This window comes from Cherax quadricarinatus, chromosome 93 (genome assembly GCF_038502225.1).
Source record: "Cherax quadricarinatus isolate ZL_2023a chromosome 93, ASM3850222v1, whole genome shotgun sequence".
Lineage (NCBI taxonomy): Eukaryota > Metazoa > Arthropoda > Malacostraca > Decapoda > Parastacidae > Cherax > Cherax quadricarinatus.
Window position 1 is genome coordinate 1,838,110 of NC_091384.1, and position 18,954 is coordinate 1,857,063.

At 44.7% G+C, this 18,954-nt stretch overlaps 1 protein-coding gene across 27 annotated transcripts in view; it reads left to right on the plus strand.

The window, feature by feature from the left end:
* The window catches only part of LUBEL (Linear Ubiquitin E3 ligase), a 151,574-nt gene that overhangs the window by 80,421 nt on the left and 52,199 nt on the right, over positions 1-18,954 (plus strand). For 20 of the 27 annotated variants that reach the window (XR_011394647.1, XM_070104587.1, XM_070104590.1 and 17 more), the window contains 6 exons: positions 580-840; positions 2,611-2,790; positions 4,806-5,069; positions 5,816-5,965; positions 6,779-6,980; positions 14,412-14,762. Coding sequence is in view for 26 of the 27 variants with exons in the window: in XM_070104587.1 (XP_069960688.1) it covers positions 580-840; positions 2,611-2,790; positions 4,806-5,069; positions 5,816-5,965; positions 6,779-6,980; positions 14,412-14,762 (1,408 nt within the window). In the remaining variant the exon portion in view is untranslated. The remainder of the gene's footprint in view (positions 1-579; positions 841-2,610; positions 2,791-4,805; positions 5,070-5,815; positions 5,966-6,778; positions 6,981-14,411; positions 14,763-18,954) is intronic. The other 7 variants (XM_070104599.1, XM_070104600.1, XM_070104607.1 and 4 more) reach the window with 4 other exon arrangements.

Below are 18,954 nucleotides of genomic sequence, written 5' to 3' on the forward strand. Positions count from 1 at the left end.
TTAATACCACTAGGATCAGCTTGAGAGTCACTGGACCCCTGTCTCACAAAATAACTGTCCACAGTCCTCTGTTTCTGGTGCCTCTTTAAGATTCCCCTAAAATGGGACATGGTTTTCTCACTGAACTTGTTGCAAAGATGGCTTGTTTCAGCTTGCTCAGGGTGGTACTTCTCCACAAACATTTGGACATCATTCCACTTGGCGCAAATTTTCTTACTCTTTGAAGAAGGCGGACAGGTCCGGTACCCAGCGATTCAAAAATAGGGGCAAGTTCATTGATAGGGACAAAGTTGGTTTGAAAAAGTGATCGATTTTCGAAGAGTTCGATAAATAATACGTTTGAAATTTGAGATTCCACTGTATAAGTATAATTTTGTTTGCTTGTACCTGAGATTAGTTGCAATTATTTTGGTCTCAATTTTATTTGTTAAATAATCGATATTATAGTGTTTTGTTGTGATAATTTATGTAGTTTTAGTAATAATCATAATAATAATCTTTATTTTTTTAAGTACATGATACAACTTATACACTAGTACAGTGTACAGTGCTAACACTGCTCATCCCATGTACTAATAGGCAGCAGTGCCTCTCGGGGAGGTGGCTGGCACTGAGGAAAATAGACCTACCTCAGGAGGGCCTCTTACTGACTATGCTACCACCTCTCCAATGGCTTCTGCTTCTGCTCCTGCCACTGATCCTACTGCTGGTCTTACTGCTGCTGCTGCTGATGCTGCTACTGCTTGTACCTTATACACAGATGGATACGAGTCTTTGAGCTTCCAAGATGCTCTCGCCCCATCAGGAGATAATGATCTTGAGTACTCAGCCTCCAACAAGGTATTCCGTATATATATATATATATATATATATATATATATCTTTCTTTCTTTCAACACACCGGCCGTATCCCACCGAGGTGGGGTGGCCCAAAAGAAAAAACGAAAGTTTCTCCTTTTACATTTAGTAATATATACAGGAGAAGAGGTTACTAGCCCCTTGCTCCCGGCATTTTAGTCGCCTCTTACAACACACATGGCTTAAGGAGGAAGAATTCTGTTCCACTTCCCCATGGAGGTAAGAGGAAATAAACAAGAACAAGAACTAGTAAGAAAAATGGAAGAAAACCCAGAGGGGTGTGTATATACATATATGCTTGTACATGTATGTGTAGTGTGACCTAAGTGTAAGTAGAAGTAGAAAGACGTACCTGAAACCTTGCATGTTTATGAGACAGAAAAATGGACACCAGCAATCCTACCATCATGTAAAACAATTACAGGTTTCCGTTTTACACTCACTTGGCAGGATGGTAGTACCTCCCTGGGTGGTTGTTGTCTACCAACCTACTACCTATATATATATATATATATATATATATATATATATATATATATATATATATATATATATATATATATATATATATATATATATATATATATATATATATATATATATATATATATATATACATACATATATACATATGTATATTGTCCACCACCACCACTACCACTCTTCCATACCATAATCACAACTACTACCACAACTACCCCCACCCCCTGTGTCAAGCAAGGGTAGAAGAGTATCAGAGAATGGGCTGAAGTATGAAGGTGGTCACAGTAGTGGCCCATGCTAACCCCCCTAGGGTGTATAAATATTTGTAGTTGGATGAATTTTACTGTAGCCAGCTGGCCTTGTAGTTAATGCATTGACCTGGAATTTTATGACTCATTTGCCATAGGTTCAAACCCTACCTGTTCTGTGGTTAGTTACATCCAGTCAGAAATTAGGTTCAGTCAGATATAGGTAGTACTGGCTTATGGTAATCTATATCCTTCCAGGCAGGCCCTTGACCCAAGAAATTAGAGCTACCCTTCCATGGATCAAACTTCATTACTTCACATGAGTTTAGTGATTTTCAATCATTACAATAATCTTAATAACTGTCGCTCACTTCGTGCGAAAGATGTGTTCCTGGATGATGCTATGTAAAGTGAACTTTACATTACATATAAAACATAGGGATGTATTCCAGGCTGATGATATATAAAGTGAACTTAAGGTGGCATATAAAACATAGGGATGTGTTCCTTGTTGATGCATTTAAAGTCAACATAAGATAATATATAAAACAGGGATGTGTTCCAGGCTGATGATATATGAAGTGAACTTAAGGTGGCATATAAAACATAGGGATGTGTTCCTTGTTGATGCATTTAAAGTCAACATAAGATAATATATAAAACAGGGATGTGTTCCAGACTGATGATATATGAAGTGAACTTAAGGTGGCATATAAAACATAGGGATGTGTTCCAGGCTGATGATATATAAAGTGAACTTAAGGTGGCATATAAAACATAGGGATTTGTTCCAGATTGATGATATATAAAGTGAACATAAGATGACATATAAAACATAGGGATGTGTTCCTTGTTGATGCATATAAAGTCAACATAAGATAATATATAAAACAGGGATGTGTTCTAGGCTGATGATATATGAAGTGAACTTAAGATAACTTAAGAGATGTGTTCCTTGTTGATGGTTTATAAAGTGAAAAATTAATATGTAACTATAGTGATTCATTCTGAGATTTTGTAGTTTTGTTTCTTTCTGGGACAGATGGAGATACAGAAGAGGCTTCAGCAGCAGCAGCAGCAGCAGCAGCAGCAGCAGCAGCAGGAGGTGAACGAGAGGTACCTCACAGTGGAGGAACTCATCACCAGACGGAGGCTGGAGGCCATGAGGACTCAGGGACTCCAACTGGTGCAAGTTCTTCGGGTACGTCAGTTTGCCCTCTCACAGACTCTCCTAGGGACGTGCTTTGATAAGGATGAAGAGCTCTTGATCCAGGGGATCAGAGTTGCTCTCTCCTTCCAAGGATCGAACCTGAGTATCTCCCACTCATTTAAAATACTCTCAGGGGGGTAAAATAACTCAAAAATATGTTTTTCAGTTATTCAAATTTAAATTAATCATAAAAAATTATACTCAAATATAATTTTTAAAAATCCTATAATAGGTAGAGCATCTGTGTCTTGATACTAAATATTCCAGGATTCCTGAATATCTCCATCTTTTCCTGTACAGCCTCTCCTCACTTAGCGACGTACTCGTTTACCGATGACTCGGACTTAAGACAGGCTCTCTGACCAGTATGCATACCTAAATAATGTATATTAGAGCTGATTTCCTCTATTCTGTTTATTACAATATACAGAACACTGCTGTATAAACATTTAAAAATACACCAGAAATGTTATAAATGGTGCAAAGATGACATTAAAAGAATATCAGAGATAGGTGACACAAACCCACCACCATTATAGATGAATTTGTTTACCGACGTGGTCTTGGAACGCAGGCGGGAGAGATACATGATTATATACACCTGGAAAATCCTAGAGGGACTAGTACCGAACTTGCACACGAAAATCACTCACTACGAAAGCAAAAGACTTGGCAGACGATGCACCATCCCCCCAATGAAAAGCAGGGGTGTCACTAGCACGTTAAGAGACCATACAATAAGTGTCAGGGGCCCGAGACTGTTCAACTGCCTCCCAGCATACATAAGGGGGATTACCAACAGACCCCTGGCAGTCTTCAAGCTGGCACTGGACAAGCACCTAAAGTCGGTTCCTGACCAGCCGGGCTGTGGCTCGTACGTTGGTTTGCGTGCAGCCAGCAGCAACAGCCTGGTTGATCAGGCGCTGATCCACCAGGAGGCCTGGTCACAGACCGGGCCGCGGGGGCGTTGACCCCCGGAACTCTCTCCAGGTAAACTCCAGGTATTAAGTGAGAAGAAGCTGTATATCCCAGCTTCTACTGGACAACATTTCAATGTTTATAGCTTAACCATGAGGCAAGATACTTTAGATACTAGAGTTAACAATTTTGTAAGACGGGGTTAAATATTATGTTTCAATAGTATTGTTGATGGTAGAGAATATTGATGAGTTGATGAATAAGAGACAAGTATTGGACATGTGTCTGATTTATCAATTTCAATTCAAGATAAAAAAGTCGCCATACCATGGCTGGAACAATCATCAAAAAATCAGCACTTGAGAGATTCATCCTTATCCTGAATCATCATCAAGTCATCTTCTCCTAAGTGCTGGTTATCCAACCACTGATTCATTTTGTGCTTTTCGGCACACACCCTTGCCAATACAGTCTCCTGCCACAATGTCTAGCATTAACATTGTGCTTATTGCTCAATAATAACCCACATGGAGACAGAAACTTAGGAGATTAATTAATCTGTATATTTCGACTAGCTTCTGGGATCCTCGTCAGCCAATCTGCTGAAGAGGATCCCAGAACACGGGTCAAAATATACTGATCAATTAATCTTCTGAGTTTCTGTCTATGTGTGGGTTATTATTAGGCATTGACAGGTGTTAATTACATTTTAGTTATTCATTGTGCTCATTTCTCTTCAATTTTTGCTCTTGTGAACAAAAACAGGAATGCCCTGCATATACAGCACTCTTTTTATAGTGTTCCATGTTTTTGTTGGCTTTTAAATTGAATCATTGGTCATTATGTTCCACCTGCTGGTGATAATGATCATTGAGTGGAACATAGTGAACAGTGGGTCAGTTAAGAGCAAACGAAAACGAGGAACACAGAAAGTAGGTGATGTATTTGTGGGTCCATACTCTATACCCAAATAAATGGACGAGGGCTAGACTCACATCGGGTCTCCAGTCCATTCTCCTGATTATTCATATAATCGTTCATCACGACTTGAATTTGGGCATACCAGAAACAAAATACACTTTCTTCAGGACGCTGAAGATGCAGGCTTCACTTCGGAAGATGTGTCCATAGCTCTAACTCACTGTGGAGACAAGAACCCGCTGGAGTGGTTGAAGGAGAACTGGAGACACATGGTAGACACCGTCTCCACCTTGGCTACCAACTATGGCCAGGAGCGTAGAGTTAATGACATCGGCTCTATAACAGCAGCCGAGGCTCGTGTCGCCCTCAGACTACACAAGGGAAACATTTGGGCGGCTGTCACCGAGTGTGTGGAGCAGCGCCAGAATAAGGTGAGTGGAACAAGATGCCACAGAATCTATCCTTGGTACCCACAGAGTCACATACTTAGATGCACTTTACTATATTTTGTCCATAAAAGTAAACACATTCACCATCATTTGTTCAACAACTGTCTTATCAACAATACAATTAAGTGACTCTCAGAAATGTAACTGATTAAAGTTTCGGCACATTGATGTACTCTTTCAAGGTGCAACATTGCAGGAACTACTACTATTGTCAAATGACAATCTTAATTTTTAATGGGATGGAGGGGTAAGCCAGCGGAAGGCCTCGGTCAGATGACCCAAAGCTCCAGCTGTGGGTCATCGTATGACCAAGACCCGCATCAGGAAACACTTGCCCTGTTTCCTGACAAACTTTACCTACCTACCTTCCTTCTAGTTGATAAAAATAAATACAGAAGAATATGATAGTCACAATACCGTGGCTGTAGCAATTCGCCGCAAATGGATGCTCGAAAGGGACCCCTATAACGAAGCTTCGGTCCATGCTGCACCACTGCCAGGTTTGACAGTGGTCTAGAGAGGACCAACACATCGTGATAAGGTTCGTGGCAAATCACCGCTAGTTCATAGTGAACCACTACTAGTTTGTGGTAAACCACTGCTAGTTCCTGCTGAATCACCACTAGTTCTTGGTGAACCACTGCTAGTTTGTGGTAAACCACCGCTAGTTCCTGCTGAACCACTGCTAGTTCATGACGACTCACTGCTATAAATCTCTCCTCTCACAGTTCAACGACATCTACGCCCGGGGTCGCTTCAAGAGGGAAGCCGTGGTGAAGGCTCTCCAGGACCACGATGGGGACTCTGACGCGGCTTTCCTTGAACTCAACAAGTCACAGCTACAGCCCTTCATGATGAAGATCTGGGGAGCCATCAAGGTAGGCTGTGACTCCATACTGTGTCGGAGGATCGAGCCTCCAGATTTACAACGAATAATGTATATCGTTGAACCGTAGTTGAGTCTAGGGATTATCACACCCACGGTTAAGTCAACCTCTTGGTTGATGACCTAATCAACCAGGTTGTTGATAGTGGTATGTGTTATGACTCAGGTACCACAGCCTAGCTGATCAGAAACTGACTTTGGCGAACTTGTCTTGTTCTCCTTTGTTTGTGTGGAGATTCCTATCAGCTGTCTTCCAGCATGCATAAGGGGATTGTCAATAGACCCCTGGCTGTCTTGAAGACCCCTGGCTGTCTTCAAGACCCCTGGCTGTCTTCAAGACCCCTGGTTGTCTTCAATACCCCTGTCTGTTTTCAAGAGGGAGCTGGACAGGCACCTAAATTCGGTACCTGACCAGCCGGGTTGTGATTCGTACGTCAATTTACTTGCGGCCAGCAGTACCAGCCTGGTTGATTAGTTCCTGATCCACCACGAGGCCTGGTCATGGACCTGACTGCAGGGGCGTTGACCCCCAAAACCCCTTCCAGGTATACTCCAGGTATCGTACTTTCACTCTCTACTTGTTGTTGAGAGCCTTCTACTTAACTATCTTTACCTCAGACATCAAGATAATGTTGATGAGAGCCTTCTACTTAACTATCTTTACCTCAGACATCAAGATAATGCACAATAGTTCTTAATCTTGACAATAGTAAAAAACTTTTCTTAGTAGATAGTCTTCGTGTGGACCTCAAAGTCCTTTGATATCTATCTTGTACTCCCTTTATTTCTCCTGTCTATAACGCAGGGTGAAAGCAAGCCAACGCTTAAGACAGATCCACCTCTGAAGACAGCTCACCCTGCCCTGGAAAAGGCTGAACCCCAAGGGCTTCCTGCTCAGGTGAACGTTTTGCCCGCTCCTGAGAGCCTCCGGCCACCTCCAGAAGAAACGACTTTGAAGCCTCCCACCTTAGTAGACGCCTCGACGGATACTGGCCACTATATCCAAGGTAACGTTTTATGTGTTTATCGTCGGGTTTAAGGCAGCTGCTTCTAAGTGCAGGGTGAAACATCTCAGTCCACCTCTGTTTTCAGCTTGAGAAATGAAACAGACAGACAGAGAGACAGAAATAGGTTGGGAGAACGAGCTTTGATTCTAGGACGACGTTTCTCTCTGTGTAGAGCTTTATCAGTGATACGATGAAGCTCTAAACAGAGTGAAACGTTGTAGCTTTCTCTTCGATGTTTCCCCCCCTCACTTACTTCATCAATAAAACCTCTGATATAAATGGTTCAGAAACCTGACAAGCTGAAGAATAAGATATCTGTTCAACATTTGGAAATCTATTTTGTGGAAACGTTTCGCCAGTCAGTAACTTCTTTAGTACAATACAGAGAAAAATGGCGGAAGATGAGGAGTTTAAGATAAACAGTCCCTGAGCCTGAGCCTGGAGTCGACGAGTTCACTCCATCAGTCTCAAGATCGACTCCAGGCTGAGGGACTGATAACCTCAAAATTCTCCTCTGTATTGGACTGAAGAAGCCACTGGTTGGCGAAATGTTTCCACAAGACACCCAAGTGCCATAGTCTTCAACAAAAGTTCTCCCTAAATAATGTTTTTCCATTTTTCCATGAACCTTGTATCGTATAAGTTCCTCTCAGAGTCGTCAGTAAGAGCACACTCTCTAACCACACCACAGGCGGGGTTAGAACCCACGTTCAGAGAGTCATAAAACTCCAGACCGACGCCTTATGACTCTCTGATCTCGGGTTCTAACCCCACCTGTAGTATGGTTTGTTTACAATCGTGTCATAACGACATCGTGAGACACACCCTCTGGTTACTCTGGTTCCACTCTTAAAGATCCATATTGTGTATTGTTCCAGGCACAGGAGAGAGGACGTGTATTCTTACGTGTATTGTTCCAGGCACAGGAGAGAGGACGTGTATTCTTACGTGTATTGTTCCAGGCACAGGAGAGAGGACGTGTATTCTTACGTGTATTGTTCCAGGCACAGGAGAGAGGACGTGTATTCTTACGTGTATTGTTCCAGGCACAGGAGAGAGGAGCTGACCACAACGTTTGGGTCCGACCTGGACCGACTTGTGTTAGCGTGACTTTGTAAATGCGACTTTGTAAATGATCCAAACTGGACCGGAACGTTGTTGTAAATTTCTCTCTCCTACATAAGGGTTGTGTATAGTGTATATACACTGAGATATACACCTCTCAGTGTATATACACTGAGATATACACCTCTCAGTGTATATACACTGAGATATACACCTCAGTGTATATACACTGAGATATACACACCTCTCAGTGTATATACACTGCGATATACACCTCTCAGTGTATATACACTGAGATATACACCTCAGTGTATATACACTGAGATATACACACCTCTCAGTGTATATACACTGAGATATACACACACCTCTCAGTGTATATACACTGAGATATGCACACCTCTCAGTGTATATACACTGACATATACACACCTCAGTGTATATACACTGAGATATACACCTCTCAGTGTATATACACTGAGATATACACACCTCTCAGTGTATATACACTGAGATATACACCTCTCAGTGTATATACACTGAGATATACACCTCTCAGTGTATATACACTGAGATATACACCTCTCAGTGTATATACACTGAGATACACACCTCTCAGTGTATATACACTGTCTATATGAGGGGAGGAATGTAAATTTATTAGTATAAAAAATACATGATATTGTATATGTTAAATTTATCCGAGAAAATGTTTATCCTGTCATATTCCATCACACAGGATGGTTCCCTGTCATATTCCATCACACAGGATGGTTCCCTGTCATATTCCATCACACAGGATGGTTCCCTGTCATATTCCATCACACAGGATGGTTCCCTGTCATATTCCATCAAACAGGATGGTTCCCTGTCATATTCCATCAAACAGGAGGTGTTCCCTGTCATATTCCATCACACAGGATGGTTCCCTGTCATATTCCATCACACAGGATGGTTCCCTGTCATATTCCATCACACAGGATGGTTCCCTGTCATATTCCATCACACAGGATGGTTCCCTGTCATATTCCATCACACTGGATGGTTCCATGTCATATTCCATCAAACAGGAGGTGTTCCCTGTCATATTCCATCACACAGGATGGTTCCCTGTCATATTCCATCACACAGGATGGTTCCCTGTCATATTCCATCACACAGGATGGTTCCCTGTCATATTCCATCACACAGGATGGTTCCCTGTCATATTCCATCACACAGGATGGTTCCCTGTCATATTCCATCACACAGGAGGTGTTCCCTGTCATATTCCATCACACAGGATGGTTCCCTGTCATATTCCATCACACTGGATGGTTCCCTGTCATATTCCATCACACAGGATGGTTCCCTGTCATATTCCATCACACACGATGGTTCCCTGTCATATTCCATCACACAGGATGGTTCCCTGTCATATTCCATCACACAGGATGGTTCCCTGTCATATTCCATCACACAGGATGGTTCCCTGTCATATTCCATCACACAGGATGGTTCCCTGTCATATTCCATCACACAGGATGGTTCCCTGTCATATTCCATCACACAGGATGGTTCCCTGTCATATTCCATCACACAGGATGGTTCCCTGTCATATTCCATCACACAGGATGGTTCCCTGTCATATTCCATCACACAGGATGGTTCCCTGTCATATTCCATCACACAGGATGGTTCCCTGTCATATTCCATCACACAGGATGGTTCCCTGTCATATTCCATCACACAGGATGGTTCCCTGTCATATTCCATCACACAGGATGGTTCCCTGTCATATTCCATCACACAGGATGGTTCCCTGTCATATTCCATCACACAGGATGGTTCCCTGTCATATTCCATCACACAGGATGGTCCCTGTCATATTCCATCACACAGGATGGTTCCCTGTCATATTCCATCACACTGTTCCCTGTCAATGGTTCCCTGTCATATTCCATCACACAGGATGGTTCCCTGTCATATTCCATCACACATGGATGGTGGTTCCCTGTCATATTCCATCACACAGGATGGTTCCCTGTCATATTCCATCACACAGGATGGTTCCCTGTCATATTCCATCACACTGGAGGTTCCCTGTCATATTCCATCACACTGGATGGCTCCCTGTCATATTCCATCACACAGGATGATTCCCTGTCATATTCCATCACACAGGATGGTTCCCTGTCATATTCCATCACACAGGATGGTTCCCTGTCATATTCCATCACACAGGATGGTTCCCTGTCATATTCCATCACACTGGATGGTTCCCTGTCATATTCCACCACACAGGATGGTTCCCTGTCATATTCCATCACACTGGATGGTTCTTTGTCATATTCCATCACACAGGATGGTTCCCTGTCATATTCCATCACACAGGATGGTTCCCTGTCATATTCCATCACACAGGATGGTTCCCTGTCATATTCCTTCACACAGGATGGTTCCCTGTCATATTCCATCACACAGGATGGTTCCCTGTCATATTCCATCACACAGGATGGTTCCCTGTCATATTCCATCACACTGGATGGTTCCCTGTCATATTCCATCACACAGGATGGTTCCCTGTCATATTCCATCACACAGGATGGTTCCCTGTCATATTCCATCACACTGGATGGTTCCCTGTCATATTCCATCACACAGGATGGTTCCCTGTCATATTCCATCACACAGGATGGTTCCCTGTCATATTCCATCACACTGGATGGTTCCCTGTCATATTCCATCACACAGGATGGTTCCCTGTCATATTCCATCACACAGGATGGTTCCCTGTCATATTCCATCACACAGGATGGTTCCCTGTCATATTCCATCACACAGGATGGTTCCCTGTCATATTCCATCACACTGGATGGTTCCCTGTCATATTCCATCACACAGGATGGTTCCCTGTCATATTCCATCACACAGGATGGTTCCCTGTCATATTCCATCACACTGGATGGTTCCCTGTCATATTCCATCACACAGGATGGTTCCCTGTCATATTCCATCACACAGGATGGTTCCCTGTCATATTCCATCACACAGGATGGTTCCCTGTCATATTCCATCACACAGGATGGTTCCCTGTCATATTCCATCACACAGGATGGTTCCCTGTCATATTCCATCACACAGGATGGTTCCCTGTCATATTCCATCACACAGGAAGGTTCCCTGTCATATTCCATCACACTGGATGGTTCCCTGTCATATTCCATCACACAGGATGGTTCCCTGTCATATTCCATCACACTGGATGGTTCCCTGTCATATTCCATCACACAGGATGGTTCCCTGTCATATTCCATCACACAGGATGGTTGCCCTGCCATAGTTCCCTCACACTGGATGGTTCCCTGTCATATTCCATCACACAGGATGGTTCCCTGCCATATTCCATCACACAGGATGGTTCCCTGTCATATTCCATCACACAGGATGGTTCCCTGTCATATTCCATCACACTGGATGGTTCCCTGTCATATTCCATCACACAGGATGGGTCCCTGTCATATTCCATCACACAGGATGGTTCCCTGTCATATTCCATCACACAGGATGGTTCCCTGTCATATTCCATCACACAGGATGGTTCCCTGTCATATTCCATCACACAGGATGGTTCCCTGTCATATTCCATCACACTGGATGGTTCCATGTCATATTCCATCACACAGGATGGTTCCCTGTCATATTGCATCACACAGGATGGTTCCCTGTCATATTCCTTCACACAGGATGGTTTCCTGTCATATTCCATCACACAGGATGGTTCCCTGTCATATTCCATCACACAGGATGGTTCCCTGTCATATTCCATCACACAGGATGGTTCCCTGTCATATTCCATCACACAGGATGGTTCCCTGTCATATTCCATCACACAGGATGGTTCCCTGTCATATTCCATCACACTGGATGGTTCCCTGTCATATTCCATCACACAGGATGGTTCCCTGTCATATTCCATCACACAGGATGGTTCCCTGTCATATTCCATCACACAGGATGGTTCCCTGTCATATTCCATCACACAGGATGGTTCCCTGTCATATTCCATCACACAGGAGGTGTTCCCTGTCATATTCCATCACACAGGATGGTTCCCTGTCATATTCCATCACACAGGATGGTTCCCTGTCATATTCCATCACACAGGAGGTGTTCCCTGTCATATTCCATCACACAGGATGGTTCCCTGTCATATTCCGTCACACAGGAGGTGTTCCCTGTCATATTCCATCACACAGGATGGTTCCCTGTCATATTCCGTCACACAGGAGGTGTTCCCTGTCATATTCCATCACACAGGATGGTTCCCTGTCATATTCCATCACACAGGACGGTTCCCTGTCATATTCCTTCACACAGGATGGTTCCCTGTCATATTCCATCACACAGGAGTTGTTCCCTGTCATATTCCAACACACAGGATGGTTCCCTGTCATATTCCATCACACAGGACGGTTCCGTGTCATATTCCATCACACAGGATGGTTCCCTGTCATATTCCATCACACAGGACGGTTCCCTATCATATTCCATCACACAGGATGGTTCCCTGTCATATTCCAACACACAGGATGGTTCCCTGTCATATTCCGTCACACAGGAGGTGTTCCCTGTCATATTCCATCACACAGGATGGTTCCCTGTCATATTCCATCACACAGGACGGTTCCCTGTCATATTCCATCACACAGGATGGTTCCCTGTCATATTCCATCACACAGGAGGTGTTCCCTGTCATATTCCAACACACAGGATGGTTCCCTGTCATATTCCATCACACAGGACGGTTCCCTGTCATATTCCATCACACAGGAGGTGTTCCCTGTCATATTCCATCACACAGGATGGTTCCCTGTCATATTCCATCACACAGGATGGTTCCATGTCATATTCCATCACACAGGATGGTTCCCTGTCATATTCCATCACACAGGAGGTGTTCCCTGTCATATTCCATCACACTGGATGGCTCCCTGTCATATTCCATCACACAGGAGGTGTTCCCTGTCATATTCCAACACACAGGATGGTTCCCTGTCATATTCCATCACACAGGATGGTTCCCTGTCATATTCCATCACACAGGAGGTGTTCCCTGTCATATTCCATCACACAGGATGGTTCCCTGTCATATTCCATCACACAGGAGGTGTTCCCTGTCATATTCCATCACACAGGATGGTTCCCTGTCATATTCCATCACACAGGAGGTGTTCCCTGTCATATTCCAACATACAGGATGGTTCCCTGTTATATTCCATCACACAGGATGGTTCCCTGTCATATTCCATCACACAGGAGGTGTTCCCTGTCATATTCCATCACAATGGATGGTTCCCTGTCATATTCCATCACACTGGATGGTTCTCTGTCATATTCCATCACACTGGATGGGTTCCATACATGAAGTCCTGAAAGATCAAGCTGGGAGACTTGAAGTCACAGAACGGGACGGGCTTGAAACCATGACAAGGGGGACCTAAAACTCTGAAACCTGTGTTCTTAACCCACCTGTTAACACACTGGCCTCTGAGGTTTACGACTCGCTTGCCTCGAGTTCGAATCCCCACCCGTTCTGTTGATTTGTTTACAACTGTACTGCTACGATTTCGTGAGTCTGGTGGACTTCGGCAGGATGATAAGGCTTGAGTCTCTTACACTTGAAACAGAATGTGACACTTAAACAACAAGTACCTTGAGACTGATGGTCTGAATACATTGGCTCGAGGTTGAGGGACTGATTACCTCAAACTCCTCCTCTACCATTGTTCTTCTCTGTATTGGACTGGAGAAGCCACTGACTGACGAAGTGTTTCTACAATAAGTAATTATAATAATTATAATCTTTGTTACAACTTATACAGACCATAGCTGACACCAGTGACATACTATATAGAAAGTCCCTGGTTATGTCCCCAGGATGCCACCCACACCAGTCTGCTAACACCCAGGTACCTACTTACTGCTGGGTGAACAGTGACAACAGGTGTAAGGTGACTAACACCCAAGTACCTGCTGACTGATAGGTAAACAGTGACAGCAGGTGTCTTGAGGAAACACGTCCTAGTGATTCCCAATGTTGTTCATGAGTCTCCTTCTCTAACTGTATGGCTAAAACAATTCTCATTTAACAATTAAATACGTAAACTCTGACCCAATAAGATCAGAAACTGCTTGGACCAAAACTTTAACTTGGATAAAATAGATCGGTATATTTCGGCTTCCGATCTGCTGAAGAGGGTCAGGACCGTGGCTAAAAGTACAGATTACATGCCTTTTAGGGTCTATTGGCTTCTTCACATTCGCAAATGCTTCATTAAAGACTGAAATCTGAGAACAGGTTCCATCCATACCTCAAAATAACAGATTTCGAGGAGGAAGAGGAAGAAGAAGAGGAGGATGAGGAGGAGGAAGAGGAGGAGGAAGAGGAGGAGGAGGAAGAGGAAGAAGACGCAGATGAAGAGGAGGATATCTTTGAGAACACTTACGACAATATTGACCACGCAGAGCCGCCCAGACAGCAGGAAATATACGCTAATGTCGAGAAGACAGCAGAACTGAAAACCAGAGGCGCCGCTTCTCAGAAATTTAGAATGAGTAAGAAATTTCACGCTGTAAACAGGCGTCCACTTACCCCAGGAGGCGCTGACCAGGGCGCCTCGCGTGACGAAGAGATTCTCCCGGACATCGAAGTGGCGGGCCTTGACTCTGATGATGGTAGGAGACGCAGCCCTTACATTAACCAACCCTTCCTCACAGTAGCGACCCTTGTTCGTGATAGTAACCCTTGCTCACAGTAGCGGCCTATGCTAAACATTAGTGGCATCCTTCAACTCATTTGCCTCTTGGTTTTGAAGCTTTACTCACACTTTTAACCTCAACAGCACCCGGTCGAACGACTTCAGTATTTTGATTAGCAAGTTACGGCTTTGTTTAGGCGTCTGCCTAAAAATTTTCATATTTGTAGGTAGGCCACATGGAATGGCTGCTCGGCCTGGCTTCAGCTTTACTGGTAGTAGAGACATGAGTTGCAGAACAAGCTTCCATAAGCTTCTTGGAAATGGCGCTGAAGAATTATCGACAAATTGATGAATAAGACACATGTGTAACACCTGGGTATCTATATCTGACAAACAAAGATACCCAGGTGTTACACCTGTGTCTAATTCATCAAAATCTAATTATATAGCCTGTGTCTTTCCCTCACGTTAGTAGTTGGAACGAAATATAGAGATTCGTAAAGGACTTTCGTTCAGTAGCTTAGTTTCCTGCTTGCTAGGAACGTTAATTAACAGATTAATAAGCCTACAAATTATAATCGTGCAATAGAAATTCGGGCATAGTTATCTTCCTGCATGATAGCGTGTAGGACGTCCTTCGTGAAGAGCAAGACAACATAGGGACTACCTGAGGGAGACAACATAGAGACTACCAGAGGGAGACAACATAGAGACTACCAGAGGGAGACAACATAGAGACTACCAGAGGGAGACAACATAGAGACTACCAGAGGGAGACAACATAGAGACTACCAGAGAAAGACAACGCAGGGACTACCAGAGCAAGACAACATAGGGACTACCAGAGTCAGACAACACAGGGACTACCAGAGCAAGACAACACAGGGACTACCAGAGCAAGACAACACAGGGACTACCAGAGCAAGACATCACAGGGACTACCAGAGCAAGACATCACAGGGACTACCAGAGTCAGACAACATAGGGACTACCAGAGAAAGACAACATAGGGACTACCAGAGAAAGACAACATAGGGACTACCAGAGTCAGACAACATAGGGACTACCAGAGAAAGACAACACAGGGACTACCAGAGTCAGACAACATAGGGACTACCAGAGAAAGACAACGCAGGGACTACCAGAGCAAGACAACATAGGGACTACCAGAGTCAGACAACACAGGGACTACCAGAGCAAGACAACACAGGGACTACCAGAGCAAGACAACACAGGGACTACCAGAGCAAGACAACACAGGGACTACCAGAGCAAGACAACACAGGGACTACCAGAGCAAGACAACACAGGGACTACCAGAGCAAGACAACACAGGGACTACCAGAGTCAGACAACATAGGGACTACCAGAGAAAGACAACACAGGGACTACCAGAGTCAGACAACATAGGGACTACCAGAGAAAGACAACATAGGGACTACCAGAGAAAGACATCACAGGGACTACCAGAGCAAGACATCACAGGGACTACCAGAGCAAGACAACATAGGGACTACCAGAGAAAGACAACACAGGGACTACCAGAGCAAGACATCACAGGGACTACCAGAGCAAGACAACATAGGGACTACCAGAGTCAGACAACATAGGGACTACCAGAGCAAGACAACATAGGGACTACCAGAGAAAGACAACATAGGGACTACCAGAGAAAGACAACACAGGGACTACCAGAGCAAGACATCACAGGGACTACCAGAGCAAGACAACATAGGGACTACCAGAGAAAGACAACATAGGGACTACCAGAGAAAGACATCACAGGGACTACCAGAGCAAGACAACATAGGGACTACCAGAGAAAGACATCACAGGGACTACCAGAGCAAGACAACATAGGGACTACCAGAGAAAGACATCACAGGGACTACCAGAGCAAGACAACACAGGGACTACCAGAGAAAGACATCACAGGGACTACCAGAGCAAGACAACATAGGGACTACCAGAGAAAGACATCACAGGGACTACCAGAGCAAGACAACATAGGGACTACCAGAGAAAGACAACATAGGGACTACCAGAGAAAGACATCACAGGGACTACCAGAGCAAGACAACATAGGGACTACCAGAGAAAGACATCACAGGGACTACCAGAGCAAGACAACATAGGGACTACCAGAGAAAGACATCACAGGGACTACCAGAGCAAGACAACACAGGGACTACCAGAGCAAGACATCACAGGGACTACCAGAGCAAGACAACATAGGGACTACCAGAGAAAGACATCACAGGGACTACCAGAGCAAGACAACACAGGGACTACCAGAGCAAGACATCACAGGGACTACCAGAGCAAGACAACACAGGGACTACCAGAGAAAGACATCACAGGGACTACCAGAGCAAGACAACATAGGGACTACCAGAGAAAGACATCACAGGGACTACCAGAGCAAGACAACACAGGGACTACCAGAGCAAGACAACACAGGGACTACCAGAGAAAGACATCACAGGGACTACCAGAGAAAGACAACATAGGGACTACCAGAGAAAGACATCACAGGGACTACCAGAGTCAGACAACACAGGGACTACCAGAGTCAGACAACATAGGGACTACCAGAGAAAGACAACACAGGGACTACCAGAGTCAGACAACATAGGGACTACCAGAGTCAGACAACATAGGGACTACCAGAGAAAGACAACACAGGGACTACCAGAGTCAGACAACATAGGGACTACCAGAGAAAGACAACGCAGGGACTACCAGAGCAAGACAACACAGGGACTACCAGAGTCAGACAACATAGGGACTACCAGAGTCAGACAACACAGGGACTACCAGAGCAAGACAACACAGGGACTACCAGAGCAAGACAACACAGGGACTACCAGAGTCAGACAACATAGGGACTACCAGAGAAAGACAACGCAGGGACTACCAGAGCAAGACAACATAGGGACTACCAGAGTCAGACAACACAGGGACTACCAGAGCAAGACAACATAGGGACTACCAGAGTCAGACAACACAGGGACTACCAGAGCAAGACAACATAGGGACTACCAGAGCAAGACAACACAGGGACTACCAGAGCAAGACAACACAGGGACTACCAGAGCAAGACAACACAGGGACTACCAGAGCAAGACAACACAGGGACTACCAGAGAAAGACATCACAGGGACTACCAGAGCAAGACAACATAGGGACTACCAGAGAAAGACATCACAGGGACTACCAGAGCAAGACATCACAGGGACTACCAGAGCAAGACAACACAGGGACTACCAGAGCAAGACAACACAGGGACTACCAGAGCAAGACAACACAGGGACTACCAGAGCAAGACAACACAGGGACTACCAGAGAAAGACATCACAGGGACTACCAGAGCAAGACAACACAGGGACTACCAGAGCAAGACAACACAGGGACTACCAGAGCAAGACAACACAGGGACTACCAGAGTCAGACAACACAGGGACTACCAGAGAAAGACATCACAGGGACTACCAGAGCAAGACAACACAGGGACTACCAGAGCAAGACAACACAGGGACTACCAGAGCAAGACAACACAGGGACTACCAGAGCAAGACAACACAGGGACTACCAGAGAAAGACATCACAGGGACTACCAGAGCAAGACAACATAGGGACTACCAGAGAAAGACATCACAGGGACTACCAGAGCAAGACATCACAGGGACTACCAGAGCAAGACAACACAGGGACTACCAGAGCAAGACAACACAGGGACTACCAGAGCAAGACAACACAGGGACTACCAGAGCAAGACAACACAGGGACTACCAGAGAAAGACATCACAGGGACTACCAGAGCAAGACAACATAGGGACTACCAGAGAAAGACATCACAGGGACTACCAGAGTCAGACAACATAGGGACTACCAGAGAAAGACAACATAGGGACTACCAGAGAAAGACAACATAGGGACTACCAGAGCAAGACAACACAGGGACTACCAGAGTCAGACAACATAGGGACTACCAGAGTCAGACAACACAGGGACTACCAGAGAAAGACAACACAGGGACTACCAGAGTCAGACAACACAGGGACTACCAGAGCAAGACAACGCAGGGACTACCAGAGCAAGACAACATAGGGACTACCAGAGTCAGACAACATAGGGACTACCAGAGAAAGACAACGCAGGGACTACCA